This window comes from Phyllostomus discolor, chromosome 5 (genome assembly GCF_004126475.2).
Source record: "Phyllostomus discolor isolate MPI-MPIP mPhyDis1 chromosome 5, mPhyDis1.pri.v3, whole genome shotgun sequence".
In the NCBI taxonomy this organism is placed as follows: Eukaryota; Metazoa; Chordata; class Mammalia; order Chiroptera; family Phyllostomidae; genus Phyllostomus; species Phyllostomus discolor.
This window is the reverse complement of record NC_040907.2, coordinates 21,259,155-21,286,879: the sequence shown is the minus strand read 5'-3', so window position 1 is coordinate 21,286,879 and position 27,725 is coordinate 21,259,155. Positions and strand designations below refer to the sequence as shown.

The window sequence follows — 27,725 nt, the reverse complement described above, 5'->3', positions numbered from 1 at the left end:
GCGGAGTCGCTTGGGTCCCGCCCTCGGGGGCGGGGACGGAGTCTCAGCTGCCTGGCGCTCCCGCTTGGCTGGTTCCGGGTTGAGAGGCTGCGCTGGGACCAGAGCAGTGACTGCTGAGCCGGCGGGGGTAAGGATACGCGCCGAGCCGGGTCTTGGGCCCGGGATCGGGCTGCTGAGTGTGCTTGCAACCCTTCTTTCCTCTCCCTCGTACAGCCGCGGTGCGGTTCCGTTTGGCTTCTCCCTCCCCCAGAATTCCGTATCCCCAGTTTCTCCCCTCCCCCCATCGCACCCATCCCGGGATTTCAACCCCCCTCGAGGCCTCCGCCCCCCTCTTGGATTCCCTTCTCCAGCACCCATTCCTTCAGGCTGTCCCTTCCCCTAGAACCTTCTTGCCAGGAGTCCCTTCCCTCAGACCCCCTCCCTACAGCACCCGTCGCTCCAGGTCACTCATTGCCTTGAGACCACCTTCCTGAGCTCTCATCTCCGGTAGTCTCTACTCCTTACCCCTTCCTCACGTTACCCGCCTCCAGGACCGACCGCTCTCCTTCCTTCTGTAGCGCCTACTCCTTTCTCTCCCTGCCTGCTCCCGCACGCATCCCTCCGTGCTGCCCCCAACAACGCCGCGCTCTCTCGGCAGGCCCCCTGCATCTCAGGCCCCCATCTCTGTCGCCCCCTGAGCCATGGCCTGCAGCCTCAAGGACGAGCTGCTCTGCTCTATCTGTCTGAGCATCTACCAGGACCCTGTGAGCCTGGGCTGCGAGCACTACTTCTGCCGCCGCTGCATCACGGAGCATTGGGTGCGGCAGGAGGCGCAGGGCGCCCGCGACTGCCCCGAGTGCCGGCGGACGTTCGCCGAGCCGGCGTTCGCCCCCAGCCTCAAGCTGGCCAACATCGTGGAGCGCTACAGCGCCTTCCCGCTGGACGCCATCCTCAATGCGCGCCGAGCGGCACGACCCTGCCAGGCGCACGACAAGGTCAAGCTCTTCTGCCTCACTGATCGTGCACTGCTCTGCTTCTTCTGCGACGAGCCCGCGCTGCACGAGCAGCACCAAGTCACCGGCATCGACGACGCCTTCGAGGAGTTGCAGGTGGGCAGCGCGGCAGGCCGGGAGCCGGGGGGCGGGGCCGGCCCGGGGGCGGGGTCAGGGCTGGTCCGTAGGCGGGGCCCAGTCAGAATTGTCACGGGGCGGGGTCGCCGGCAGGGTTCTGGCCCTATCAGAATTAGTACGGAGCGGGGCCGGTGCAGGGCTGCGGTGAGGGGCGGGGCTTGGGGCGAGGCCTGAGATAGACCTGAAGTTGGGGTAGGTCCACGGTTGGGGAGAGGTCAGCAATGCAGTGAGGGAAGGACAAATGAAATCAGAACTGGACCAGGTACAGGTTGCAACAGGGTTGGGGATGGGCTGAATCAGAGCTGGGCAAGGATATGGCCACTGTCAAGTGTCATTAGGGGCTGGACCTGGCCACAGAAGAATGGTTCAGGACAGTTTGGGACAAATACAGATTGGTATGGGAACACAGTCAAGGCTAGGCATGGGGTGGAACTGCCTCCCAGGATGGGCCAGGACTATATGGAGTAGCCGAGCAGCAGGTGTGGAGCCCAAAGGGACGGGGCTCAGTCAGGTGTGCATCAGGATGGAGGGACAGTACTCGAAGGATTAAATCTGAGACAGAGTCCAAGTTAGAGTCAGCGAACTGCTAAGAGGGTAGGTTCAGGTGTCAACGGCTAGGCCGAGGTGTGTGAGGGGTTAAGGCTGGGATCTAGTCCGGACACTGTAGGAACCGTTTTGGGTTTAAGGTCAGGACTTGAGGACTCAAGGTTTGGAGAATGAGGCCCTGGGGTAAGGTGACTTGAGAAGGCAGGGTGTGGACCTGTAGGAGTCTCCAGGGGCTTTTGATGACCTCCTTGGCTCCATCACCCACATCAGGACCTTTGAGGACTAAACGAAACAGTACATGCCAGTAACCTGAGCACAGTCAGCCCAGGACTGTAAACATTCTCCCTTAAACCTTCCTGTCCTCACTAACCAGCTCCTACTAAATTCTGAAAGCCCTGCTCAAACATTCTCTTTGTGTAAGCCTCCCCAAGGTCCACTGGCAAAAAAAAAAAAAAATTGCACTAGAGCTGCATTTCCCCTAACATTCTCTGTTAATAAGTGTGATGTTTTAAAAAGTGGTGTTCCAGAAAGCTATATCTGGGAGATATAGTATATTCTCTATCCACCCTTTGGAGGATTCTCAGTGTACATTTGCACATTAAAGGCTTGGAGAAATCTTATAGCAAGAAACTCATTTTACTATATTTAATAAAATGATTCCCAAGCTTACTGGAGCCTGGAATCTTTTTCTCAAGCAAAATCATTTAAATCCAGCCCCTCATGTCTCTGGCCTTGGCATACCAGTCCAGCACACAGTTCCCCAAGACCAGGGACAGTCTGTTATTCATCTTAGCTGTGGCCCCAGAGCCTGGCACAGGGCCTGGTCAACAGCACATATCAGTAAGGCTGAATGAATGAATGGCCAACCTTGGCCAGAGCTGGCCGAGACTTATGGAGACTCTGGAAGCAGAAGGTTTTTGATGCAAACATTTTATGAACATGCAGTGGGCTAACTTGGGAGACAGTGAACTTGAACTTGAGACAGTGAACTTGAGCTCTCTGAACCTCAAGATGCTTATGCAGGAGAAAAATAACTACTTTGTCCCATGTTGTAGAGAGTTCCCCCCCACCCCCCGGCCTGCCCTTCTACATGACTTCCTACAAGTCAGCCTGCACCTAGCAGATGCCCATGGAGATGAGCATTGGCCCCAGGAGAAATGGCCTCATGCTCACCATTATCCACTCTCTCTCCCTTTCATTTCAAACCATGACTGGCTCTCTTCCAGTCTGGCTCTTTAAGGATAGAGAGCAAGGGTTGGGGGCTCTGAGGGCTTGTAGAAGGCTAGTATTGGCCCTCTACCTTCCTTGTCCAAGGCACACAAACTAGGAAGAGGAAAGAGCCTTTGACAGAATTGGGCGCAGGTTGTAACAGTTTGAAGGGACACTGTCTGAAACCATGTGTCCATCCTCTCCATTATATAGCTGTGGAGGCTGAGGTCCAGACAGGTGATGTGACATACCCCAAGCCACATGCCAGACAACAAGAGATCTGGGCTAGAAAGCACAGCCGGACCCGGGCTAGATCCCTCCCCAGCTGCTCATCCCCTCCTCTCCCTGTGTGACTTTCTAGTTGGAAAATCTTCTCCCCGAGCCTTGGTCCCCCTTTTGGTAAACCAGAAAATCAGAATCACTGAGTTTTGGTATTTTATAGTCCATGCTGTGTCCCGGGGAATACAAGAGCGATTGAACATACATTTTCTGCAGATGTTATTGAAACCCTTTTCATTCTTAGGGGAAATGACCAACAGGACCACCACTCACTACCTTGTGTTTACCGTCCTGGGGTCAGACACACTTTCTTTCCAAACCTTCCTTCAACACCACCTGTGTAACTCAGCCAAGTCACTGCTTGTAAAACGATGTTCCCATCTGTAAAGTTGGGTCAAGATGATTCTTTCCTATAAGGATTTTCATGAGGCTGACCTGAGAAATATGGACCTGCTTTTAGGGACACCGGGCACATGGTAGGGGCTGGGTCAGCACACACTCCCATTCTTTCTCCTCCTACCTGTGAGAACTCACGTGCCCAGATGGGGGGATGCCCAGACATGCCTCTCTTGCCTGACAAGGCCTGGCGTTGGTGCCTCTTTGGGCTTGGCAAGAAGGTGACAGAGAAACATGCCCCCCTAGTGGAGAGGTGAGCTCCTGGGTGAGGCTCAAGCCACTCCCAACCTCTATCTGCATCTGTCTCCTGGTGGGGAAGCTGGCTCATTAGCTGTTTAGGTGCTGGGAATGAGGCTGAGTCTGCCCATCACACCCCCTCCCCTCCCAGCTGCAGGCTCCTAGAGCTTGGGACTGAGCCCTTCTCCTAAAGATAACAGACTTAGAGTTGCCAGGGCCTTGGAGATTGTCCGGTGCAACCTTCACTTAACAGATGGGGAATGGCAGAAGCGGGGGGAGGGGACTTTGCCCAAGGCCTCAAGGCCAGAGGAGGCTGGACATAGGCTCAGCCAAAGACTGCCCCCCTCACCCTGCCTAGCAGTTGGTCTGGAGCTTTTACATTTATTATCAATCCTGGAGGCAGCAGAGCAGAAAGGTTGAGAGCTCTCTGGCTGTGTGTTCAGACAGCTCCAACCCTGGCACTGCCATTTCCTGGCTGTGTGACCTTAGGGGAGTTACTTATCCTCTGTGAGCCTTACATTCCTCATTGACAGCATGGAGTGATGGGGTCGGATTAAATGAGAGGACATTTGCAAGAACTTAGTACTGTACTTGGCACATAGTAAGCACTCAATAAATAATAAATAATGACAGCTATAGGATACCACATCATACTCTGCACTGTTGACGTTTCGGGTCAGAGAAGGCTTTGTTCTGTGCAAGGCACAGATGCAACCCTGTGCACCGTATATTTAGCAGCACCCCCAGCCTCTGTCTACCCACTAGATGCCAGTAGCACCCCTCTCCCCAAGCTGCGACACCCCAAAATGTCTCTAGACTTCATCACATGTGCCCCAGGGGCAAAATCACCCATGGTTGAACACCCAGGCCTGAAGAAGTCCTACTCAGCTTTCCAGGCTCAGCTCAAATGTCACCTGCTCCGTGAAGCTTTCCCTGACCTGCCAAGCAGAACTGCCTGGCACAATCCAGATTCTAATACCGGGTCAGACCCTGGCATCAGCATCGAGAGCTGTGTGTCTTGGTCAGGTGACTTCACTTCTCTAGGCTTCCACCTGCTCACCTATAACAGGGGTGAAAGATAGTGTAAAGGTGAGGGATGCTATGTCAGAAGTGCCGAATACTTCCCTGACCTGTGTTGCTCAGTCGGTTGGGTGTCGCCCGCAAAGCGAAAGGTCACCACTTCAATCTGTGGTCAGAGGACATGCCTGAGTTGCAGGTTTAGTCTCTAGGCGGGGCGCTTAAAAGAGGCAACCAACTGATGTTTCTCTCTTACATTGTTGTTTCTCTCTCTATCTCCCTCCCTCCCTGTCTCTCTAAAATAAATAAGTAAACAAAATCTGTTGTTAAAACGTTCCTGATACTGTGCCTGGCACACACCAATTTTTAAGTTATCTTTTTAATTTTTTTCAGATTATAGGATTAGCATAATAAACAGAGCCTTATGATGTAAAAGTTAAAGTCTCCCAGTAGTCCCACCCCATGGGAAAACTTGCTTAGAATTGCTTTCTAGTTCTACAGATCTTTGTTGTGTAAATAGCATGTGAATGTGTGAGTGTGTGTGTGTAGGGGGGATTCTTTTTTTTCTTTTTCTTTTTTTACTGCTGAGCACTAGACTGCAGAGCAAAGGGGAGGGAGGGAACCCCATCTCAGCAGGTTTGGGGACTTCTCAGGCAATACTTACTTAGCTCTAGCCTAATGTCTGGAGCTGTACTAAGTGCATTTGTGGTATTACCTCATTTAATCTTCATAACGCCCTACCCAGTGGGCACTGTAATTTGATTCTTTTATAGATAAGTAAACAGAGGCTCAGGAATGCAGTGACTTGTTTGGTCGCCCAGCTGGTAAATGGCAGGGGCAGGATTTGAGGCCACTCTGACAGGGCCACTCATAGCTTCGGAGCTGCCTCTGAAGGCCGGATAGTCATCTTCCCACCCCCCCACCCCCTCCCTGCCTGTCTTTGTATTTCAAGTACTCAGCACAGGGTCAGGCTGAGGACACCGGCTGTGCCAGCTGATGCACCAAGGGCAGGTGGCTGGATGTCATCTTGGTCAGGCATGGTATCCGGCTCTCTGGCCAGCTCAGCTTCCTGACCTCCAGGGAAAGGATCGGGTTCAGGCCCAGCCACCCCCTCCAGGCTCATGTGACCACTGGAGCCGTTCCCAAGGCCTCCTTCGTGCCACAGGAGACAGCAGTATGTCAACCTCGGATGGGGGCCTTGAAAAACGTGGTGTGGGGATCCAGGGATGCTGAGGCAGCCACATAGGGAAAGAGCTTAAAGGGTTAGGGGACTGGGTTCGAATCCTGCCTCTGGATTCCCCCACCTGAATGGAAGGTAATGCCTTCTCTGCACCCTTTCCCAATCTGGGAAATGGGAGTAGGAACAAGACTGTCCACTTCATGTATAAAGAGGGAGAGAGAGTTTCTGCCTATGCAAAGAAATGGCAGATACAAAGGACAGGGAGGCAGCCAGGCTGCCTGTGTCCTGAGAGGCAGCCTCTGCTATGACTTTTATGTGCAAGCAGCAGCCTCCGTGGGGGCGAGGCTGGCGGCGAGTCAAAGCCAGGGCTAGCTGGCGGTGTTTTACTTCCCTCGTCACAGGTGTCCTGTTCATTCAAGATGCCTTGGCTAAGCACAGGCTACTGTGTAGAAACCTAGAGTTGAAGTTCATTTCATAGAGAGGAAAGGACCTGGTAGGGAGTGACTACAGAAGTAATAACAACTCTACAAAAGACACTGGCCGAAGTTTACTGGCTACGTGCTGTTTGCCGGGTGCTGTTACGGGCACTGAATCCTCACAGCAGCCCCGCCCCCCTTCCCTACTCCGAGTGGGACTAGTATCAGCCCATCGCACAGATGAAGACACTGAGGCTGCGAGGCCCAGTAACTTGCCTGAGATCCCACTGCAAGTGTGAGGCGGAGCTGGGATGCAGACTAGGGTCTGTCTGGCCTAGAGCTCCGCCTCCCCACCAATATTCTAACTGCCTCAGGGAGCGTCTGAATGGGGAGGGAGCTCGGAAGCCATCCAGTTCCACCCTCTCCCCACTTTCCACATGGAAAGTGGACACACCCACAGCTAGACCGGAGCCCAGCTCTGTGGGCTCTCATCTGGTGGTGTTTTCACAGCATCACTGACCTTCGGGACCTTGAGAGCTGCTTGGGCACTCGGGGTGGGGGAGGGGCGTGGAGGACTTGGAGGTGGGTTCCATTTTATACTCAAAGATTCGTTCAGTAATTTCTCCAGTTGCCACCCCTGTTGCAGGTACTGAGGCCACGGCCTGTGGGGGCCCGGGAGAGAATGAATGAGCCCCGGCCTTGCTGTGGTTCTCTGTCCCTCTCTCTCTTGATTAATCTTCATGGCAACCCTATGAACTGGGTCTCATCGCTACATTTTTAAATGAGGAAACTGAGGCTCAGACACTGGGCCTAAGTACAACCACTAAGTGTCACTCAAGCTGGAACCCGGACTCAGGTTATCTGAGTCTGCCCAGGGACAGGTGTGGAGGTGAGCACCCTGTGGTTTGCTGTGGCTGGAGGGAGGCTATATGGGAGGAGGTGAGAATGGGAGAGTGAGGTCTGACCAGCTCAAGAAGGACCTTGAATACACCCTCCCCCAGCCCAAGGAGCTTGGACTTGATCCTGGAGATGCACGGGAGCCAGGAACAGGTTTGAGCAGGCGTGCGTGGCCTCGTCCCATCTGCTCAGGGTGGCCTGGTGGGAGAGCCTGGAGGCTGGGGGAGCAGCCAGGATGTGTGGCCAGAGGCGGCAAAGCTCGGAGACAGACAAGATATACAAGAGTTCATATCTGTGGGGAGGAGTAGGAGCATCGGGAGTCTGGGCGTTGAAGAGGGGTTGGGAGGAAAGGAAAAAGGAGAGGCAAGTTCAGTTTGCCCTGTGAAGATTTCCAGCATCCTTGGGTGAGAGGGAAGAGAGAGCAGTGCCAGGGCAAGGAGAAGGGGAGAGGGCCTCAAGCACCTCCGACGTGCTAGCACCATGCTGGGCCCTTTCATGGGTACCGTCTCATTTAATCCTCATCACAACCTCGTGGTGGCTCTTATCCCCATCTGATGACAGGGCTGCAAGAGGTGGGCCCTGAGAAAGGAAAGAAGTGCCACTGGGGTTCGAACCCAGACTTTTCTGATGCCAGAGTTCATGCTGCCTCCACTGGGCTAGGCTGATAGGGGAGGGGACAGAGTCCCTGAAGTCACGGGGAGATGGCTTCCTGAGGCAGCCTTGTCCTCTGGGCTGGGAGAGGGTGGCCTCGCAGGAGGGGAGGTCTGGCTCTCTGTCCAACCCAGCTGCTGTCCCAGTCCTGGCCTCTCCAAGGCTTCGGGAGCCCCAGAGCCTCTCAGCTGACATTTTTTGCGTAACTGTGTGCTCAGGTCTGCACCAGCCCTGACTCCGTCCCCTCTCTGGGGAAGGGGTGGAGAGCTGTGGCTCTGCCCTCTGCAGTGCCTCCTCCTCTCCCCTCCTCCTGTCCTGCCTCAGCTCTGATTGGCTGCTGTGGAGGCCAGCTCCCCCAGGCTGACCTTCAAGGCCTTCTCCACGCCCCCAACACTCACCTGAGCTGGCCTCATGGCCTTTCGGCTTGTGACTGCCCCTGGCCACATACTTGGCTCCTGCCGTCCCTTACTGCCCCCACGTCCTGCACACACCGGGTAGGTGTGCCCCTGCCTGACTAGTCCTGTCCAACGAAACGCTTGGGCCCCACCCTGGAGAATAGAAGGAACCCTGCCCACCTCTTTCCCTGATCCTTCCACCAAAAATAAACTCTCCTGGAAGCTCCCCAGGTCTGAACCCCTACTTTCCATATAATTGTAATTACCGTGATGATAATGACAATAGCTAGGAGCGACACAGCACATCTGGGCATTGTGGCGGGTCGTGAATTAGGTCATCATATAATCTGCACAATCCCGTGGAGCCTGCACTGCTATTAGTTGCGCTTCACGGATTTGGAAACTGAGGTGGAGGGAGGGTGTCACAAACACAGTCGGGTGGGGCAGCCAGCTGCGTTGGTTCCTAGGTGGTCCCACCGTGTTTATTCCGTTCTCTCATGGAGTCTTCATATTCACGTTTCTGCCTCCCCAACCAACCGCAGCCTCCTCAAGGGCAAGACTGTGTCTGTAGCCCCCTGAGTGGCTGGCCCACGGCCTGACCGTGGGTGACCAGACATGATGCTGTGTTGGACTGAGTGGGAGACAGAGCAGCCAAGGGTTTCCAGCACGGATTTGGAGTCACTCAGAGCCCCTCCTGAGCTGAGTGACCTTAGGCCAGCTGCATGACCTCTCTGAGCCTCCGTTTCTCCCTCTGTGAGACGGAGGTGATAAGGCACTAACCTCGTGAGCTTGTGAGAATTAGATAACATGCCTGTGAAATTCAAACCCCAATCACGCCACCTCCAGCTCGTCTGGCCCTGAGCTCTGGCAGTGCCAGCATCCTTCCCCCTGGTTAGCCCTGTCACTTAGGAGTTTATTGATAGCTTCGTGTTTCCTGTCAGACCTCTGCTAGGGGTAAATTACCCGGTTGTTCCTCCTGTGTCGATCCGTGTGGCTGTGGGCCACCCAGTCCCTCCTCTTGGACTTTAATTTCCTGTTTCAGAAATCCAGGGGGCTGGACCAGATGGTCCCAGGAGCTCCTTCCTGCTCTGGCTGCCCGAGGATGCAGGGAGGCACCTGGACACAGCAAGGGGTGAGGATGTGGAGAAGTGACTCAAAGCCTCACGTGGGACATGGTGACCACTCCATCTCCTGAGCGCTCAGTGTATGCCAAGCTCTGGCCTGTGAGGCTACATGCTTCCTGGTATTCATCTCATTTCACCCTCCCAACCGTAGGAGGTATTGTTATCCCCACTTCACAGATGAGGGACTGGGGCACAGAGAGTTGGGGTACGTGCCCCAGGCCACACAGCGAGCCTGTGGCAGAGCCAGCTTCCTGACCAGGTCTGATCCCAGGCCTGGAAGGAGATGAGGAAAGGGGCCGGGAGGGGTGGAGGCAAAGCTCAGGCTGCCTCCTAGTTCTGCCCTGTGAGTTCCAGGGTTTGGTTTTCCTAAGTTAGCTGTTCCCTCAGTCTGGGAAGCCCTCCTGGGGTGAGCTGCCTGCCTGGGACTCTCTCCCCATCCCACCCTTCTGGAGGTGAGCTCAGATCTGTGCAGCCTCTTCCCTGGACAGATTCACAATGAAATCACTCTGTGCCTGGCCCTGTCCTAGGTACTGAGAGTGAAAATCCCTCAGATGCAGCCCTGCCCTCCAGAGCCCAGTCTCGTAGGGGAGATGGACAGGTAACTCTGTAGTGGATATGCCACGTGTGCCACCATGGTGCCAGCGAAGGAGGGCCTGGGACAGAGTGGACAGTGTGAGATGCTTCTCAGTGGAGGTGACTTTTTTTACTCTAGGTCTGAAGAGATGGGCATGAGTGTAATAAGTGAAGAACAATGTAGGTAAGCACTCCAGACAGACAGAGGGAACAGCAGGTGCAAAGACCTAGAGGACAGCGTGCACGGTGCTTAGTGCCTCTGAAGCAACTCCGTCCAGGAGCTTCTAGAATGGTGGGAGTGCCGTGCATCTGTGCTGTCTGATGCTGGCACCACGAGCTACCTGTGGCTTTTAAGCACTTGAAATGTGCACTCCAGTGCAACCGGTGCAACTGAGGAACGTAAGTTTTAATTTTATTTAGTTTTGATTTTGTTTTAATTTGAACAGACACATGTGGCTAGTAGACCTCTACCGTATTGCACCGTGCAGGTCTAGACCAAGAGATAAGACTCGAAAAGAAATCTGGGGCCCGTGGTGAAGGGCCTTGAATACCTTGTTCCAACGTGTGCCATTCTTCCTAGACAGTGTGGAAATCTTGCAGGTGTTGGGGGAGAAACGAGGACACATCTGCCCTTTACAACAATCACTCCAGCTGCTGGGACGGGGTGGGGAGGGGCACTTGGAAAGTGCAGGGGCAGGGAGGGACCTGGGGCCACAGCCCAGGAGTCTGGAGGGGGGCTAAGGGGTGGGGGTGGTGATGGCAGAAGGCATAGAGAGGGGGGAACAAATTTCAGGGCAAACTGAAGACTGGATTGGTAGGTGAACAGTGTCCAAGATGACTCCCCAATTTCTGGCTTCACTGGCAGTGGGGGGTGGGGTGCCCTTCACTGAGATGGGGAACATGGTGGGGTAGGTTGGGAGTCCCCTAATATTGTACTTCCAGCATTCACTGCGATGTTAATATCTGTGTCGCTGTCTTCACCCCAACTCCTCTGCACCCCTCCTGAGGCATCATGGGTTGGAACTTTTCCCTCATCACTCCCCCTGTCGCTAACACAGCACCATGTGGGGCCCCACTCCAGTGCTGCTGGGGTCCAAGAGGAAGGGACATGCCTGCCATCCCTATTCGCTGGCCATGAAGGAGGGAAGGAATGTGTCCAGTCCCTCAGGGGCCCTGTTCAGAACACAGCCTCCAGGGCAGTTTTCTCAGACTCTGAAGAGCCGCCTGGGGGTGCTGGGTCCTTTGCGGACCCACGAGGACCACCGGTGAGGAGGATTGCAGCACTGGGCCCACCTCCTCAAACACGCATCTCCGCCAGACCTTGTCCGGAGCTGGACGGGCCCTAGGCAGCCAGGGAGGGCCTGAGGAGCTCTTATGAGATCCATCTGCTCCAGCGGCTCAGGTGCACAGGAATCAATCAGGAATGACTTTCAGCTGTGAGTAATCCAGACCTGACTAAAAGGAGCTGAAATTAGATGGCGGTGTATTTCTCCTCCGTGTAAAAAAAAATAATAAGTCTAAAGGAAAGGACCCCAGGCAGTGGTGTGCTGGAGCCAGTTTGTACCGGTTCCCGAGAGCTGACCATGCAAACCTCTTCGCAGCCCGGTGGTGTCCCGGTGGTGTCCTGTGACCTCTCCCGTTGAGAGCTTGAAACCGGCTTGGGTGGGAGCATTCACATCACAGAAACTGGCAGTAAACCCCCTGTAAACTGGGGCTTTTCCCCCCCGCAGAGGGAGCTGAAGGAGCAGCTTCAGGCCCTTCAGGACAGCGAGCGGGAGCACACAGAGGCGCTGCAGCTCCTCAAGCGACAGCTGGCGGAGACCAAGGTGAGCCAGGTCTGGGCTCGGAGGTGGAGCCGGCCGGATGGGGCGGGGCTCCGATGGGGGCGGGGCCAGCAGGGAATGAGAGGGGCAGAGGCTGGTGCCTACTGTGGGGGCGGGGCTTTGAGGGGCCAAACTCCAAGTGGAAGGGCCGGAGCTGTGGGGGTGAAAACGAGATTGAAGTTTCAGCAAAGATAAACGGGGTGGGACTCATTCCAGGGTGACTGAGGTCAAGGATTTGGTTTAGCGCTTGGGTTAAGAGTGGGTCCTTTTCTCCCTTCTTTGGGTAGAAGTAGAGGTAGGACCAGGGACCCTGGGGAAGATCCTGGCTCCCTGCACGGGTCTTTTCCCCTCTTGCATCATTAAACGCATCTTCCCTTGAAGCTCTGGCCATGGGCTTATGGACTCTGAAAAATACGGTCAAACCCTGCAGTCTCTGGCTACCATGATTTTTTTTTTTTTTTAAAAAAAAGCCTTTTTTCTTGACCTGAGAGGGGGGCTGTGAGTTCTGAGGCAGCCACTCACTCACTGTGTGACTTGCAGAAAACTGCATACTTTTTTGGAGTTTCTGTCCGTACAGTGCGGACTCTGCCAGGCTCCTCACAGCTCACTTCTGGATCCTGGCGCACCTCTGAGGTGCTCCCTCTAAGCTCCCCTCACAGATAGCTCACTAACTGGGCAAGGCTTGCTTTGATTGCTGCCCCGTCTTTCTGAGACCAAGAACTGGGGACCCAGGCCCAGCTTCTGAGCTCTCAGGTGGTTTCACTCTGGCTCCACTCCATCGGCAGGAGCACCACGGCCAGCAGCAGCTGGAGCGGGGCGTTAGGAATGCTCTGGGCCTGGGGAGGCCACACTGGGGCACCAGGAGGCCATGGGAGATCCAGATCTGTGCCCCGGCGTGGCGACCTGCTGTGGGGTCTCACATATTTCTTCAGAGAACATTCCAGAGGGACCCTCTGGGCAGGACCCCCCACAGGCAACAGATGAGAAACAGTGCCAGGACTCTGGGCTGTCTGCTTCTCACAGCCTCAGTTTCCCCATCTGCCTGGTGACTCTATGCCTTCCTCTTTTCCTGGGGGAAAAGAGAAGCCAATGGAAGCCTCTGTCTGGATGAGGTGGGAATGTGCTGGTCTGTTTCTTCTCCCCAGCATTCTCCTTTCTCCATCCCCCTCCTTGTTTTTCTCCACTGACCTCTTCCTCCTCTGATTTCCTGTCCATCTGTCTAGCTCTGGGGGGTCCTGTGGGGCCACCTTCCCCTCCAGCTCCCCCAGCCCCGCTTCCTGTCTGGACCAGGGTGTTTATACAAGAGATGCCTATGGATGCTTTGGAGGTCATATTTCACCTGGTGCCTGACTCGGCTTTCCTGCGGCGCCTGCTCCCCCAGTGGCCCAGCCGGAGGGTCTGTCTGACCTCCCCAGGCCCAGTGTTTTCCTTGGTCGGCTCTGCCTGAGCGATGCATTCTTGGCAGGGTGTTTTTCTGTAATGGCCCCAGCTCCTCCAAGCCCCAGTGTGTTCCCAGGGAGGTGGTGGGCTGGGGCGGGGGCTTCTTTCCCAGCCCCAGCACCGAAGGGACTGGTGGGGGGGGGGGGGTGCTGGGGTAGCTCTTCCATAGAAAGAACTAAAGTAACTGGGACACACCCATTAGGATAAACCTTCCTCTGCTAGAAACTGTTTCCCATGCATTGCCGCACAGCACGCCACCTCCACGAGAACAGGACTCCCCAGATCTAGCACCGTGCTTCCCACACAGGAAATAGTTGTTGAACAAATGAGGGGGTGGGCGGGAACACCCTTTGAGGTAGAAACTATTATCGCCATTTCATCAGCAAGGAGACTGAGACACAGAGAGGTTGAGGGGCTGGCCTGACGTCCCAGAGCTAGTCAGTGGCCAATTGGAAGCTTATGTTCTAGTTCTGTCAGAACCTAGTACCCATCCCAGCCTCGTGCTGGCAGAGCCTCAGCCGGATCCCTGGCTTTGTGGTCAGCAAACCGGGTAGGTCAGGAAACATGCTTGGGTCTCCGGGGGTGGCTGTCACCCAGATGTTCAACCTCGGAGCTGCCTCTCCCACTTTCCCTACCCATCCTCTCTTCTTCTGGGGAACGCTGGGCTCCCCCCCCTAGAAATAAGGTGGAGATTGCACCCACCTTTGTAGAGTAGTCTTGGGCAGGACCCCTCACTCCTTTACCTCTCAGGCAGGTACTGACTGCTACCAGCCTTGCATCAGGCCCTGGGATGGAGGGGGTTAGGGGGTGGTTGAGGGGTAGAGCTGAGGAAGACATCATTACCATAGGTCAGGGGGGTTGATCTCCTAGCCGGGAGCCACATGAACCATGGGACAGCACATTAAGTATTTATAAAATGCTCTGGGAACCTTTAAGTGACTGCTTGAAAAAGTAAAGGAAGGTGTCACAGAGGAGATAGCTTTTGAATAAATGATTGTTGGGGCATCCACTCTAGGCAGGTAGAATGGAAATGCAGTGGCACTAGAGAGGTAAGCTAGGATTAATTAAGGACTCTAAATGCCAGGCTAAGGAATTTGGAACTTAACTAGTCATCCAGGAGCCAAGAAAGGCCCCCAGACGCAGAACTGGCCGTGACCCAGTTTACGCATTAGAAGGATCACTCTGGCAGTGAGTTTGTTGGCCGAGACACAGAGTTGACTTTGGACCGGGTGAACTGGAGGGCCTCGGGATCCCGGGTTATGTGTGGAAGAGGCAGGTAGAAAGATGAATGTGTGCTCAGGGGATGTGGAAGGCCAACGGTAAGGACAGGACGTGGGAGCCATCCACAAAGCCAGGAGAGCCTGCCGTGAGAGAGGACACGTGGGATGAGAAGGGGAGGAGCTGGCCTGGGCACACCCCGAAGAACATGGGTGGCAGGGAGGGAGCAGCCACAGAGGTGGGAGGCAAACCAGAACTTTCAATTAGTAGAGGGGCCCTGAGGGCCAAAGGCTGCTGCACAGAGGTTGAGGGGGGAGTCGAAGGGGCGGCCATGGGACTGGGGGACCTTTGCAGGGCAGCGGCCGATGGTGCCGGAAGGGCAGGCCCCGTCTTCTCTGTCTGCGACCTGCCACTGCAGAAGCTTCTGCCCGCCCTGAGTGAGGGGCCCAGGAAGGCCACAGGCAGCCTGGTTGTTCTTCCCCAGCCTCCCCCCCAGCCCTTTGTCTGCCTGGCGTTCTGGGTGGGCATGCGCAGGGAGGCTGGCCCACCGCCAACAGCTCTTCCTGCAGGCCGGCGGCCCAGACAGGGAGGGAACTGGCCCTAATTGAGCCTTTGTGGAGCCTCCCACAGAGCCCTGGACACTGCGCACCGCAGGACGCCTGACTCTGTGAACTCCCAGCCAGAATCCCACAAAGTGAGATCGCAGAGGCAGGCCCCACACACTGCTGCGGCCGGGCCGCACGCCCGTGCCCAGTGTGTGTCATCCTGACTCGCGCTGGCCCCTCTTCCCGTTTCCCTCGCCCGCGGCTGACATCCCGCTTATCCTCCGGGCTGCAGCTCAGAAGCCAGCTCTCAGTGAAGACTTCCAGGATGCGTTAGAACTGATGCCTTTTTAATAGGCAGGCTCTTTCTCTGAACCTCGAACAATGCCATGCATGTGGTGAGCGTTCCCTCACTTAACCCGCACCGTAACCCTGCAGTGTGGTTGTGCTCCCTCTCTCACGGATAAGAGAACTCGGGTTCAGACAGCAGGCAGCTGAGGTTGCTCCAGACCCAGGGCTAGGTGCTTCTGCAGCCTGATGAGCACAGAAGGCTGTGCCCTGCCCTTGCTCTTCCTTGGCCAGCGGGTGTCAGGGGTGGTGGGACAGATGGGGCGAGTGACCACCGAGGTTTGCCCCGCGTATTGCTGTTTCTAAAGCTTCTGATACCTGTCATCTGTCATCTTTGTTTGAGCCCATGAGTGATTTTGTTAAAAAGTAAAGACTCAACTGTATCCCAGGTGACACTCATAACCTTCTCCCCGCCCCCCGTACCAGCTTCGGCTTCCCATCCCTCTGACCCCCGAGCCAGAAATCGGGCATCATCCTCACATCTTCCTCACTGCAGCCTGCCAGGTGGTCACCAGGGCCAAGGATGTCTTTGACACCCTAAATGTCTTTCAAGACATGTATGTCCTTTTGCTGATCCTGCTGTTCACGCCTCATTGTCTCACCTGGACCACCCCATTAGTTTCCTAACGGGGCGCACAGAATCACTGGCTGAGCCTGGCCGAGGGAGTCATTTCAGACCACCGTACTTTCTCCCGCGCCCCTGCCCCCACCAAGCGTGTCCTCTCCCCCTTTCCTCTCCGCTTGCCAAGGCTCTCAGTGTCCTCCTCTCACCCAGGGGTTGCCCCACCTACTCTCCCTAACATAACCCTGACAACTGTCCCCACAGTCTTCCACCAAAAGCCTGCGCACCACCATCAGCGAGGCCTTCGAGCGGCTGCACCGGCTGCTGCGGGAGCGGCAGAAGGCCATGCTGGAGGAGCTGGAGGCCGACACGGCACGCACACTGACCGACATTGAGCAGAAAGTCCAGCGCTACAGCCAGCAGCTGCGCAAGGTGCAGGAAGGGGCTCAGATCCTGCAGGAGCGGCTGGCCGAGACGGACCGACACACCTTCCTGGCCGGGGTAGCCTCACTGTCAGAGAGGTGGGTGCCTGCCTGTCAGGGACCTTCCCCAGATGGGTCTCCCCTCCCCAGCCCATGCGGGGTGGTGGGGATGGGGCAGATGGGGCGGTGAGCAGAGAATTCATTCATTCAAATCTTTATCACATATATTGGACATGTTTCGTGTGCCAGAGACTATGCTGAAGGCTTTATGTATTTATACATACATAATACAGTATATTACTTGTGTTACAATATGTATGTTATAGTACGTATTGATGTATTATTTATAACATCGATACTGTATCATAATGCCCCTGAAGGTAGTTACCACCATCAACCCCATCACACATGTGGACACTGAGGCACAGAGAAGCTACGTCAGTGGGCTGAGGCTCCTCATGGGGTGTGTCAGGAGAGCCCGGATTCAAGCCCAGGTCTCTCTGGTGCCGTAGCCACCTTTAATGACAGTAACACCTAATCACAGATTTGTTGATGATCCATGCTGATAACTACCATCACGTGTTTGGCGTTGACCATGGCTAAGCACTGTGGTAAACGTTTTGTGCATGTTATGCCATGTAATCCGTACAGCCGAGGAGGCAGGTGCTATCACAGGGCCCATTGTAAAGATGAGGAAACTGAGGCTGAGAGCTAAGAGGTAGAAAGCGGCACGAGCAGGCACTTGAACCTGGGTCCGGCAGACTTCACACACACGACCTCACCTGCGTTAGCTACCTCGAAGGTGGCTGGCCGCAGGGCCCCCGGGGTTGGGGCGGGAATCCAGCCCCCGATGCAGCCGGCTCTCCTGCTCTCCTTCCAGGCTCAAAGGCAAAATCCACGAGACCAACCTGACATACGAAGACTTTCCAACCTCCAAGTACACAGGCCCCCTGCAGTACACCATCTGGAAGTCCCTGTTTCAGGACATCCACCCAGGTAAGGCCCCGCCTGCCTCTCAACAAGAGTGCCCAGGAAGAAGCAAGGATTATCAGGGGCTGGGGCTAGATGGGGCGCATCCCAGCCCAGCTCTCCTCTCTAAACACAGCAAGGGTGCAGGACGAAGGGACGAAAGGAGTGCCTTGCTGAGCACCTACTGTGTTCTAGAGCCTATGCCAAGCACACGTACAATCACTTAGCTCAAGGAATCCTCATACAACCCCAGGAGGTAAGTTCTGTTAGTGTACCCATTCTCCAGATGAAGAGACTGAGGCCCTGGGCAGTTCACAATATACAGCACCTACCTCACACCAGGCACTACTCGAGGTGCTAGAGATACAGCAGTGAGCAAAACAGGCAAAAACCTCTGCCCTTGCGGATCTTATATCCTAGGTGTGAGAGAGCAAGAAACAAAAGTAAATAAGTAAAATGCAGAGTTTATTAGGTAATGATAAAGGATAAGGAAGCAGGCTTGGGGATGCTGAGATAGGATCGAGATTCTGGATCGGGGATCCATTTAGAAGACCACACTGAGAAAGAGGCGTGGGGGTAAAGACCTAAAGGAAGAAGAGTGACCTGTGTAGCCATCCCCGGGAGGATCGTTCCTGGCAACAGGAACAGCACATGCAAAGGCCCTGAGGCGGGAGCAAGCCCGGAGTGTTCAAAGAACAGTACAGAGGCCGGTGTGGCTGGAGTGGCACAAGTGAGAGAGGAGGCTGATGTGAGGAGGAGAGGCACGGACCAGTGGCCAGACCCTGAGGGCCTGCAGACCAGTGTGAGAACTTTAGACTTCATGCTGAGTGAGAGGGGGCCACTGGAGGGTTGGGGGCAGTGAAGAGACTTGAGCTGGCTGGGGTTTGTAAAGGATTCCTCTGGCTGTGGCGTTGAGAACAGACCGAGGAGGGTCAAGGATGGAGGCTGGGAAAAGCATTAGGAGACTGCTACTGTGATCCAGATGAGAGATGTTGGCAGCTCGGAGGAGGGCCGTGACAGCGCAGGTGGTGAGGAGTGATCGGATTTAGGATCTGCTTTGAAGGGAGAGCGACAGGATTTGCTCATGGATTGGATCTCACGTGTGAGAGAACGAAGACAAGGAAGCCAGTGACGATTTTGGCAGAGGTGACTGAAGGATGGATTGAGGTTCGTGGTGCCACTTAGGTGTCTCAGTGCTGATGTGGGGGAGGCGGTTGTCATGGCAAGCCTGCAGTGTAGGAGAAAGGTCACAGCCAGCATCCTCAGCACGGGGACCGTGGTGAGTGAGCCCGGATGAGATCACCTAGGAAGTGCGGGTAGGTGGAAGAGAGGGGGCCACTCTAATATTTGGAGCCCTGACACATTCAGGGGCAGGAGGGAGGCCCAGCCAAGGAGACAGAGAAGGAGCCTCCGGAGAAGGAGGAAGGAACCCTGGGCGGTCCTGGAGGCCAAGCGGAGAAAGTGGTTCCATTAGGAGAGTGACTGGTGGTGACAGGCTGCTAAGCCAAGGGTGGGAGAACCCGAAACTGACTGTTCTCCAGGTCCAGTGACATGGAGGGCTTTGCTGACTTTAACAAGAGCTATTTCAGTGGAGCAGTAGGGGCAAGGAGTCTGATTGGAGGTCGTCCAAGGAAGACAGGAGGAGAGGAAGTGGAGACAGTGTGTGGAGACTTCGACTTCAAGGAGTTTTCTTTAAGGGAAGGACAGGGAGTATGGCAGCAGCTGTTTGGTTAAGACAGAAGAAATAACAGCGTATCTGTGGGACGATGGGAAAGACCCAGGGGGAGAAGGCAGAACTGAGGGTGAAGGAGGGGGGAGTGGCTGGAGGGAGAGCCCAAGAGCGGGAGCTGCTGGGAGCCCAGAGAAGGCAGAGTAATGGGCACTGAGCAGAGGGGCCACGTGGGGCCCGTGGGAGTCCTCTGCTGAAGGCTTCACCTCCCGCAGGGAGGCCCTCGTCAGAGATGAGGGTGGGCACACGGGGGTAACGGAGGTTTGCCGAGAGGGGAGAAGTCCGAACAGTTTTCCAGCAGAGTGAGTAGGCCCAGGGGCTCAGTGCCTTCCCGAAGCCACACAACCCACGGGGCCGCAGGCTCCAGCCTCTGGCAGCAGAGAACCTGTGTGTTCCTGAGTCTGGCATGACGTCCTTCATGGGCAAGGCACGGGGATGTAGCGGGGAATTCCCCCGAGAGGCAGGCACTATTACTATCCTCATTTTTTCAGGTGAGGAGACTGAGGCACAGAGCTATTAGGAGCTTGTCCACGGTCACAGCCTTGTCCAGCAAGACAAGGACTGTGTGTGAAAGGGGCTTACCCAGTGCTGTGGGAGCCCAGAGCAGGCAGTGGGGGGCTCTGGATGGAGCAGTGGGGGCGGGGGGAGCTGGGGGATGTTGAACATCTCTGAATAGATAACGTTCGAACTGAGTGCCAAGAGCCAAGGGCTTTGCCACTCAGGGAAGGACGGGCCTGAAAGTATCTCCAGACAGTCCCTGGTGGGGAGGGCAAGGACATGGGCATGAATGACCCCAGGGTGTTCGCATGGGGCCTCCTGGGCAGGGATGGGGAGGGGCTGAGGCCCGTCACCGAGCACATAAATGCCAGAGGTTGGGCTCCCCCGTGGGTGACGGAAGGCCTCATGTGATGCGTCATTACTGATTTCACAGAAGTGAAGGGACACCTCCTACCGCTCTATGCCTTTGTTCAGAAAGGGGGCAGCAGTTGGGGAAAGGCCCGTTTTCCAGCAGACGGGGTGGGACTCTGGGTTATCCTCCTGGGCCTGGGGTCTCCGTGTGCTCTGACCCTTGGAGGGACTTCCACAGTGTGACCCAGCAGGGTGAGGGCCACTCATGGCTGAAGCAGCATAACGCAAGGAGGCAAGCAGCACGTCCAAGGGTCCTATTCCCTCCCCAGCCACCGACCCAGGGAGGCCCCTCAGGTAGAGGGTCTCAGAGCTCTCTTTGCTTCAGGTGCCACCTGTTGCATCCCTGTCACAGCTCATAGAGGCAATCCAGGCATCTCAGGCTGATGAGGCTCTGTGAGCCACATTCTCCCTCCTCCATACTCTCACACACGCTGTTCCCTTTGCCTAGAGCCCTCTACACAACCCTCAGTCGTTGATGCCTAAACTCTACCTCCTTTATGTCTTAGTTTTTATAAACACCCCCTCTGGGAAGCCTTCCTGGATTTCTCCAGGTGGCCCTAGGCTTTCCTGGTCTCACTGCTTTGTCAGTGTCCCTGTGGCTGTCTCCTTCACTAGACTGAGCTCCGAGGGGTCAGGAGCTGGGTCTGACTCATCACTGCCTATCCCCAGCAGCCAACACAGTAAATGTCTATTGATGAATGAATAAAAAATGGAGCCCTTGTCTCAGTTCTGCAGTTAGAATAGTAACTGGCAAAAAGTAGGTACTTAATAAACATTTGTTGACTGAAGGAACTTGCCACACCTTCCTAAACAAGTTGCTTCCTTCCTTTGAGCCTCTGCCCTCCTCTGCGAAACAGGGATGCTTGTGTTCCCATCCCGACTCCCCCACAAGAGAGCTCGTGGATGTGGGAACTCACTGCTTGCCCCAGAGTGGGTTTCTCAGCCTCAGCACTACTGACATTTGGGGCTGGGTAAGGCCTTGTTTTGGGGGACTGTTCTATGCACGGTAGGGTTTGTGGCAGCATCCCTGGTCTCCACGCAACTGGATGCCGCACCATCCCTCTCCCCAGACTGCCCAAGGTGCCCTGCGAGGCAGATCGCCCCAGTCGAGAGCCACTGCCCCAGGGAAAGCTCCCCGCGCACGAGGCGAGGGGCTGAGGGAGCAGAGTAACATGTGCCCTGAACGTCCTGCCAGAACAGAGGCCCCTGGGGGGTTCAGAGAACAGTGATCTGGTTAGTGAGGCCCCTTCTTTTGTCAGCAGGGCCCATGAAGTCATTCTGGCTCCTCTGCCAGCACCCAGGCCCTTTATGTCCAGATGGGAGGGGCAGGCACCCCCAGGGACCCAGCCCGAGGATTCTAGCAGCTCCCTGCGTGCCCCCTTTGCAGCTCAGGCTCCCCGTTGGCTCATCTGAGAGCTCTATCTAGCACCTGTCACTCCCCCCAAACCCTCACCCCCTGCTCTGGAACCTCTCCTACCACTCACCCCTCATCCCACCCCTCAGCTGACATCGGAAACCCTCCTCCAACTGCCTGGCCTGCTTGTCCCAGCTCTCAGGCATCAAATTCTTCCCCAGCCAGGCCAGGTGGCCATTGTCCCAAGGACACCAGACACTACTCCCTTTTTCCCCAGCCTGTTCTCAACTACCCCTGCTTATCCGAATCCAGTCATTCTGGGTTCCATTCTGGGATCCATCATGCTCACTGCCCACCTAGCTGTGCGCCCAGGGCCAGTCGCTGCTCTCTCTGAGCCTGTGTCTTCGTCTGTGAAACAGGGGTCGGGAAAGTGTGATCTACCTCCCAGGGTAGGCGTGAGAGTTAAATAAAACCATTTATTTGTGATAATAACCTGGAACTTAGTGAGTGCTTGACACCTGCTTGTCATTATTACTGTGAGTGCCAGATGGGTCCTCAGTCTTGCCAAACAGGCTTTCTGGGGCCACAGAAAGGACGGAACATGTGAGAAAAGACCTTAACTCATGTTCCAGTGCTATTTCTGCACCCAGTGACAACTTGAGCAAGCCACTGACCTTAGAGAATTCTCCTTGGAGCCTCAGTTTCCACTTCTGAAAAATGGGTATGGTTATTTGTGCTTCTGGGGTATTCCTACCAGCTAGTGGGTAGGGAAGTGTTTTTGAAATGCCAGCACTGTGCAGCTGAGGGCCTGAGTGGGTACGAGGCCTGAGGGACCGGAGTTTTTAAAGGACTGGCCAGAGGAAAAAGCTGATGGCGTCTCCCATCTGGTCGGGCCTGAGCATGCTCAAAGCCACAGTCCCTGAGAACAAGAGGCACAAGATACTCACTGCTGGACTGTGGGGCTTCTGTGCTGCTGGGACTGCTGTGGGTTCCTTGTTGTGTGCTTAACGATGGCCCGGAGACATTTCCTAGGGCCTCCACAGTCCACGCTCCTTCCCGAATGCCTTTGACCTTGAGGTCTCAGAGAGGCTTAAATGGACCAAGAACCGGCCTGGAGACCAGACGGGCTGCCTGCTTTTTGTTTCTATAAAACAGTGTCTTGAGCCTAGGAAAGAGCTCTGCCCTGTAAAGTAGTAAACCCCAGGGGACTGGATTTGTTTCCCTGGGCCTGTCACAGTCCGAGAGGATAAAGGATGCTTGGAGGGGTGGCCTGACTTCCAGAAGGGAGAAAAGGTGTCACATGTCCTCTTCTGGGTCTCTCTCTGTTCTGAAGGCTGTTAACTCTGAGGTCAGCCCTAGCCTCAGGGAGGGTAAGAGAGCAGCCAGGAGACAGGACCCTCTGTTTACGATGGAGTGGGAGGACTTAGAGGTGGCCCTCAGCCCACCCTTTAGGGTATAAAAGCCTCCCAAGAGTCAGGCCACACCTTCTGCCTAATAACACCAGGCCCCACCATGGCTCTGCCCTGAGATGTCCGGTCCTGCCCCTGTTATCAGGACTCCCCCTCCCCAACCCCTAGGCCCACCTAATGAATGGTGGGTCCTGCCCTCATCCAGCCCCCTGAGCTTCTGTACCCAGGACCTGGCCCCCAGGGCAGGATTTCCTCTTCGTGGGCTCACTGGTGCCACCCAATCTCAGAACCACTGGCCGCCCACTTGGCTGCCTCCTAGAGCTGCCTCCCAGAGCCGCCTCCCAACTCGCAGCAGCACCGGAAGTGGCCTGTGCTGTTCTACCTCTGGGGCCGAGCCCTCCCGCCTGTGTGCCGGTCTCCCCCAATCATCCTGGGCACCTCAGATGAAAGGCCCAGGTGCCTGCAGGGCACTCAGAACCGCTGCTGCCCACCCCTGGGCCTTGTGCCTGCTCTGAGCCTATGCCGCAGACACCTGAGTGTGGCCCACAGTCCACAGCCAGTACGAGCGGCCCCATCTGTGTCTGATTAGATTCTTCTTCCCTTATCTCCTCCCCCTCAACACACATACACACACACACACACACACACACACACACTTTCTACACCCCTCTCCACCTTTCACCTCCTGACCCCACTGTGGGAATTCCCACATTCCACGTGACAGGAGCCGTCTCATTCTGACAGGCTGCAGACAGGATAACACATTCATACTCAGATCCAGTGTCTTCCTTCTCATGGCTCCCCCTCTTCAATGTGCCTGGACAGAGAATCATGTTTCCCTTGACCCCTCTGTTCACAGGGCTAATTGTTTCCGTGCAGCCCTCTGAATTCTAAGAACAGTAAGGGAAAGTGTGAAACGCAAAACTAAATTTACTCCTGACAGCCCTGACTGGTGTGGCTGGGTTGGGCATCATTCCTCAAAGTGAAAGTTTGCTGGTTCGATTCCCAGCTGGGGTGCATGCCTGGGTTGCAGGTTCGATCCCTGGTCAGGGACCGTGTGAGAGGCAGCCCATCAGTGTTTCTCTCCCCTTCTTTCTACCTCCCCTCCCCTCTCTCTAAAAGTAAATAAAACCTTTAAGGAAAAGCTACTCCTGCCAGAGCTCACGGGAGGAGCTCGCTGTGTCAAACAGGCAGCTGTGCAGGTGGGTGCACAGACAAAAGCAGAGTTCAGGGCTGGCTGTTGCTCCCTGCTGGGGACAGTCGCCATCACCGAGGCAGTGACCTTCTGTGCATGTACACGGCCAACAGGAGTGGCTGAAGTAGGGGTCCTGCTCCAGCCCAGTATAACCATGCCCTGTTCACTGGTGAGGAAGGTGCCGGAAAGCCGGATGAACTCTTTTCTTTACTCCAAAGAAGTCGCGACAGGACTTCTTCTTTCTGCTTTTCCTCCCCTCCGTCTTGCTCTGTCCTGGAAATGGTCGTCCGCACTAAGGAGGGTCACTTCTGCGGTCCCCTTTCTTCCAACTGGGCACCAGCTCCCTCAGGGAAGAAAGAGTAGACAGACGAGTGTCCATGGGACTTGGAGAGGCGAATCTGCTAAGCCAGCGTGGCCAGCGCAGAGCCAGGCGACCCGGCCCGTGCTGCCGGCCCAAAGAGCAGCACAGATTGGGTCCGTTTGGTTTGGTGAGCCTTTCCAGAAATCCGCCGCGTGCACTGGGCACACGAGGGAGAGGCAGGCTGGAGAGTACACAGTCCTTCCCTCCTGGGGAAGTGTGGGCACTGCACCCTGTACCGGGAGAGGCACAAACCAAGCTAAAGCATCTCGGAGGAAAGAGGGAGCATACCTGCTGGGTACCCAGGAGGGCGTCCCAGAGGACCAGCCTTGGAACTGAGCCTGGCGGGGGTGGGGGGGGGTAGTTACGATAGGCAGAGGGGAGCTGGCAGAGGGGACAGTCTGAGTGAACGCCTTGGGCCCAAGCAGGATGGAGGCAGCAGCCGAGAGGGAGACGGAAGGGAGGGCGGGGCTGGTCCTCACTGGCCATGACTGGTCCCAGCTCTGCCTGTGTTTGCTGAGTTACCTGAGACCAGTCTTGTGTCCTCTCTGGGTTTCGGTCTCCCCATCTGTCAAATGGGAGAACTGGCCCAGAATCAGTGGCTTTCAGCTTTTTCAGATCCATTATCTACCTTCCTAACAAATAACGTGTAATGTCTCAAAGGTAGGATGACCTTTTAACAATTTCAAGTGTATATATATAATATATGCACATATACATACATATGTACTCGTATATACTCTGACTCTAATATAAAGGAAAAGCAGAAAGAAATAGATTGTAATACAGCCTTGTGCATGTCACCGTGTACATGTTCGCTCACACCCACACCAGGAAACACGATGAAGCAGTCAGGGGAGACGCACCGCTCTGCCCCAGCTGCAGCCCAAACAGGTCGGTTACATCAGCCAACCGCATTGTTCTCAGAGATGTAGTTTCCAAAGATGTGAACAATTCTCTTTGTTTGAAGTTTCAAACAAAACAAACTTAGTTGTTCCTCAGTTGCATTCCAGAATACTCAGTATATATTAAAACTGCATAAAAAGTACTGTAAGTTGAAAGTTATTGGTGGGGTGGCCTAGGACTGTCCTGTGGGTTTCATTCGGGGCATTTAACACTCCTATATCCCGTCTTTGAGACAATCCAAACACCCCCCACAAATCTTCACATCACGCCCTAGGGGGATTATCCAGCCCTCGAGTAATCTTTCCACTCCCTCCCAGCTCTGAAACCTTCTGATTCTGGACCTCATTTCTGGCTTGTTCAACAAACTTTTGTGAAGTGTCCACTATGTGCCGTGTCCCAGGTGTCAGCAGTAAACAAGCAGCCAGAGCCCCTGCTCCCCGAGCTGAGCTGAAATCTGGCAGGACCTTAGCCTTCGCCCTGCCATTTTACAGAAGAGGAAGCTGAGGCCGGAGAGGCTTGTATTCAGCATCACACATCCTCCCGGGGCCCAGCCAGAACCTGACGACCCTCAGGGAGGTTCCACAGAATGGGTCCACAGCCTTCCCTCCACTCACGTCTCCCTTCTCCATCCCCTGCAGTGCCAGCTGCCCTGACCCTGGACCCAGGCACCGCCCACCAGCGCCTGATTCTGTCAGATGACTGCACCATCGTGGCCTATGGCAACCTGCACCCACAGCCTCTGCAGGACTCGCCAAAGCGCTTCGACGTGGAGGTGTCGGTGCTGGGCTCTGAGGCCTTCAGTGGCGGCGTCCACTACTGGGAGGTGGTGGTGGCGGAGAAGACCCAGTGGGTGATCGGGCTGGCACACGAGGCCGCAAGCCGCAAGGGCAGCATCCAGATCCAGCCGAGCCGCGGTTTCTACTGCATCGTCATGCACGACGGCAACCAGTACAGCGCCTGCACGGAGCCCTGGACGCGGCTCAACGTCCGAGATAAGCTTGACAAGGTGGGCGTCTTCCTGGACTACGACCAAGGCCTGCTCATCTTCTACAACGCCGACGACATGTCCTGGCTCTACACCTTCCGTGAGAAGTTCCCTGGCAAGCTCTGCTCCTACTTCAGCCCTGGGCAGAGCCACGCCAATGGCAAGAATGTGCAGCCCTTGAGGATCAACACCGTCCGTATCTAACGCAACGGAAGGAACCCGCAAGCACCAGGGCCAAGGCCGCCAGCAAGAGCCCTGCCCAGGGGACAGAGGCCTGACTCCTACCCAGCTCGGCGAGCCTGAGACCCCAGGCCCGTCGTTTACCCTTCAGCCTCCCTCGTCTGTAAAATGGAAGTTGTGCTCCGAGATTCCTAAGCCCTCTCCCAGCATTGATGTTCTGTAGCTCTGACCTTGGTGGGGATGTACCTTTGGTCCAAGAATGCGACATGGCTTCTCCTCAGGGCGGCCCCTGCCCAACCCTCATCCCCATCCTCCAAGGGGCAGGGGACTGTCTCCCTATGTCTCCCTCCTGCCCACATGCCCTAACCTCAGGATATGTCAGAGTGTTGTTGCCAGCAGTTGGCAGCTCGGAAGATACTCAGAATCCTCTTAAGCTCCCAGGCCTAAGACTGCCACTGCCCAAGCTAGTGATGGGCCAGTTTAACCTTGACCCCAGCCCACAGTGAGCACGGGCAGTATCTGGACCTAGGGTGGCCTGAGAAGTGCCCTCTCCTTCCACCTCCGGACCAAGAACTTTATTGTTCCTGCTTCCCCCCCTTCTCTGCAGGTAGAGATGGTGCTGTGACCTGTGGAAGGCACCCAGTAATCGAGCCCATGTTACAGTTACCGTACCACCACCGTCCTGCGCACGCGCCTAACGGTGGGACAGTGGCACACCTCAAGGCTAATTAGAGCCCGGTAGCCTAACGGCAGCTACAGGACAAGCATCATCAGGTGATGAGGCTTGGATACGGGTCCAGCCAGACCTCTGTGACCAGGCGTGGGTGTGGCAGGGGGCTGCAGTGAGCGGCTGTTTTCATCAGAACCTGAGAACTGGAAAGGGCTGTTGGGTGGGAACTCTCAGCAGGCTTCTATCTCCGTGAAGATCCCATTGTAGAAAACAAGAGCTGCTTTAGCTGGTTTAATTAGACAGGATTTATTACTGGGTCCCTGACGGCTTTGCAAAATCATTGCAAGGGCTGGAGGAGCAGACTCTTCGCTGAATTTCCAGGAATGGCTCCCAGCTGCCAGATCCATCATGTCCCCTGACCAGGAACACTGCTTCCGTGTGCAGGAAGCCACGGCTGCAGGAAGCTGCTGACTGCAGAAGTGTGCTCCCTCTGCTACTCGTCATGCCAGCAAATGGATGTCCTGAGGCCTGCCGCGCTCTCACTCAATTCGGTTCCCAAATGCAGGTCTCTAATGAAGGATTCTGTTTGGGGGATTGTAAATCAGATCCTGCACCTTGGTTGCAAGAGAGTCTGGGAAATGTAGTTTTCTTTTTTCCAGCCTCAGCCATTTAACACA

The 27,725-nt window shown here is 55.5% G+C and overlaps 1 protein-coding gene across 2 annotated transcripts; it reads left to right on the top strand.

The window, feature by feature from the left end:
- On the top strand, window positions 1–27,725 carry TRIM62 (tripartite motif containing 62). 2 transcript variants are annotated; one of them, XM_028513468.2, is made up of 6 exons: window positions 1–127; window positions 638–1,088; window positions 11,760–11,855; window positions 16,227–16,483; window positions 17,265–17,380; window positions 25,852–27,725. In XM_028513468.2, exons 2-6 carry the CDS (start codon window positions 681–683, stop codon window positions 26,400–26,402), a joined length of 1,428 nt encoding a protein of 475 aa, XP_028369269.1. In that variant the 5' UTR covers window positions 1–127; window positions 638–680; the 3' UTR covers window positions 26,403–27,725. The 2 variants fall into 2 exon arrangements, with proteins under 2 accessions (XP_028369269.1, XP_035881623.1); XM_036025730.1 differs by lacking the exon at window positions 11,760–11,855.

Excerpts from the sequence above, each read along its gene's own strand:
- TRIM62 (XM_028513468.2), top strand. The coding sequence starts at position 681 with ATGGCCTGCAGCCTCAAGGACGAGCTGCTCTGCTCTATCTGTCTGAGC. Across the intron at positions 1,089-11,759 it reads ACGCCTTCGAGGAGTTGCAG|AGGGAGCTGAAGGAGCAGCT; the intron begins GTGGGCAGCGCG and ends TCCCCCCCGCAG. Across the intron at positions 11,856-16,226 it reads GACAGCTGGCGGAGACCAAG|TCTTCCACCAAAAGCCTGCG; the intron begins GTGAGCCAGGTC and ends CTGTCCCCACAG.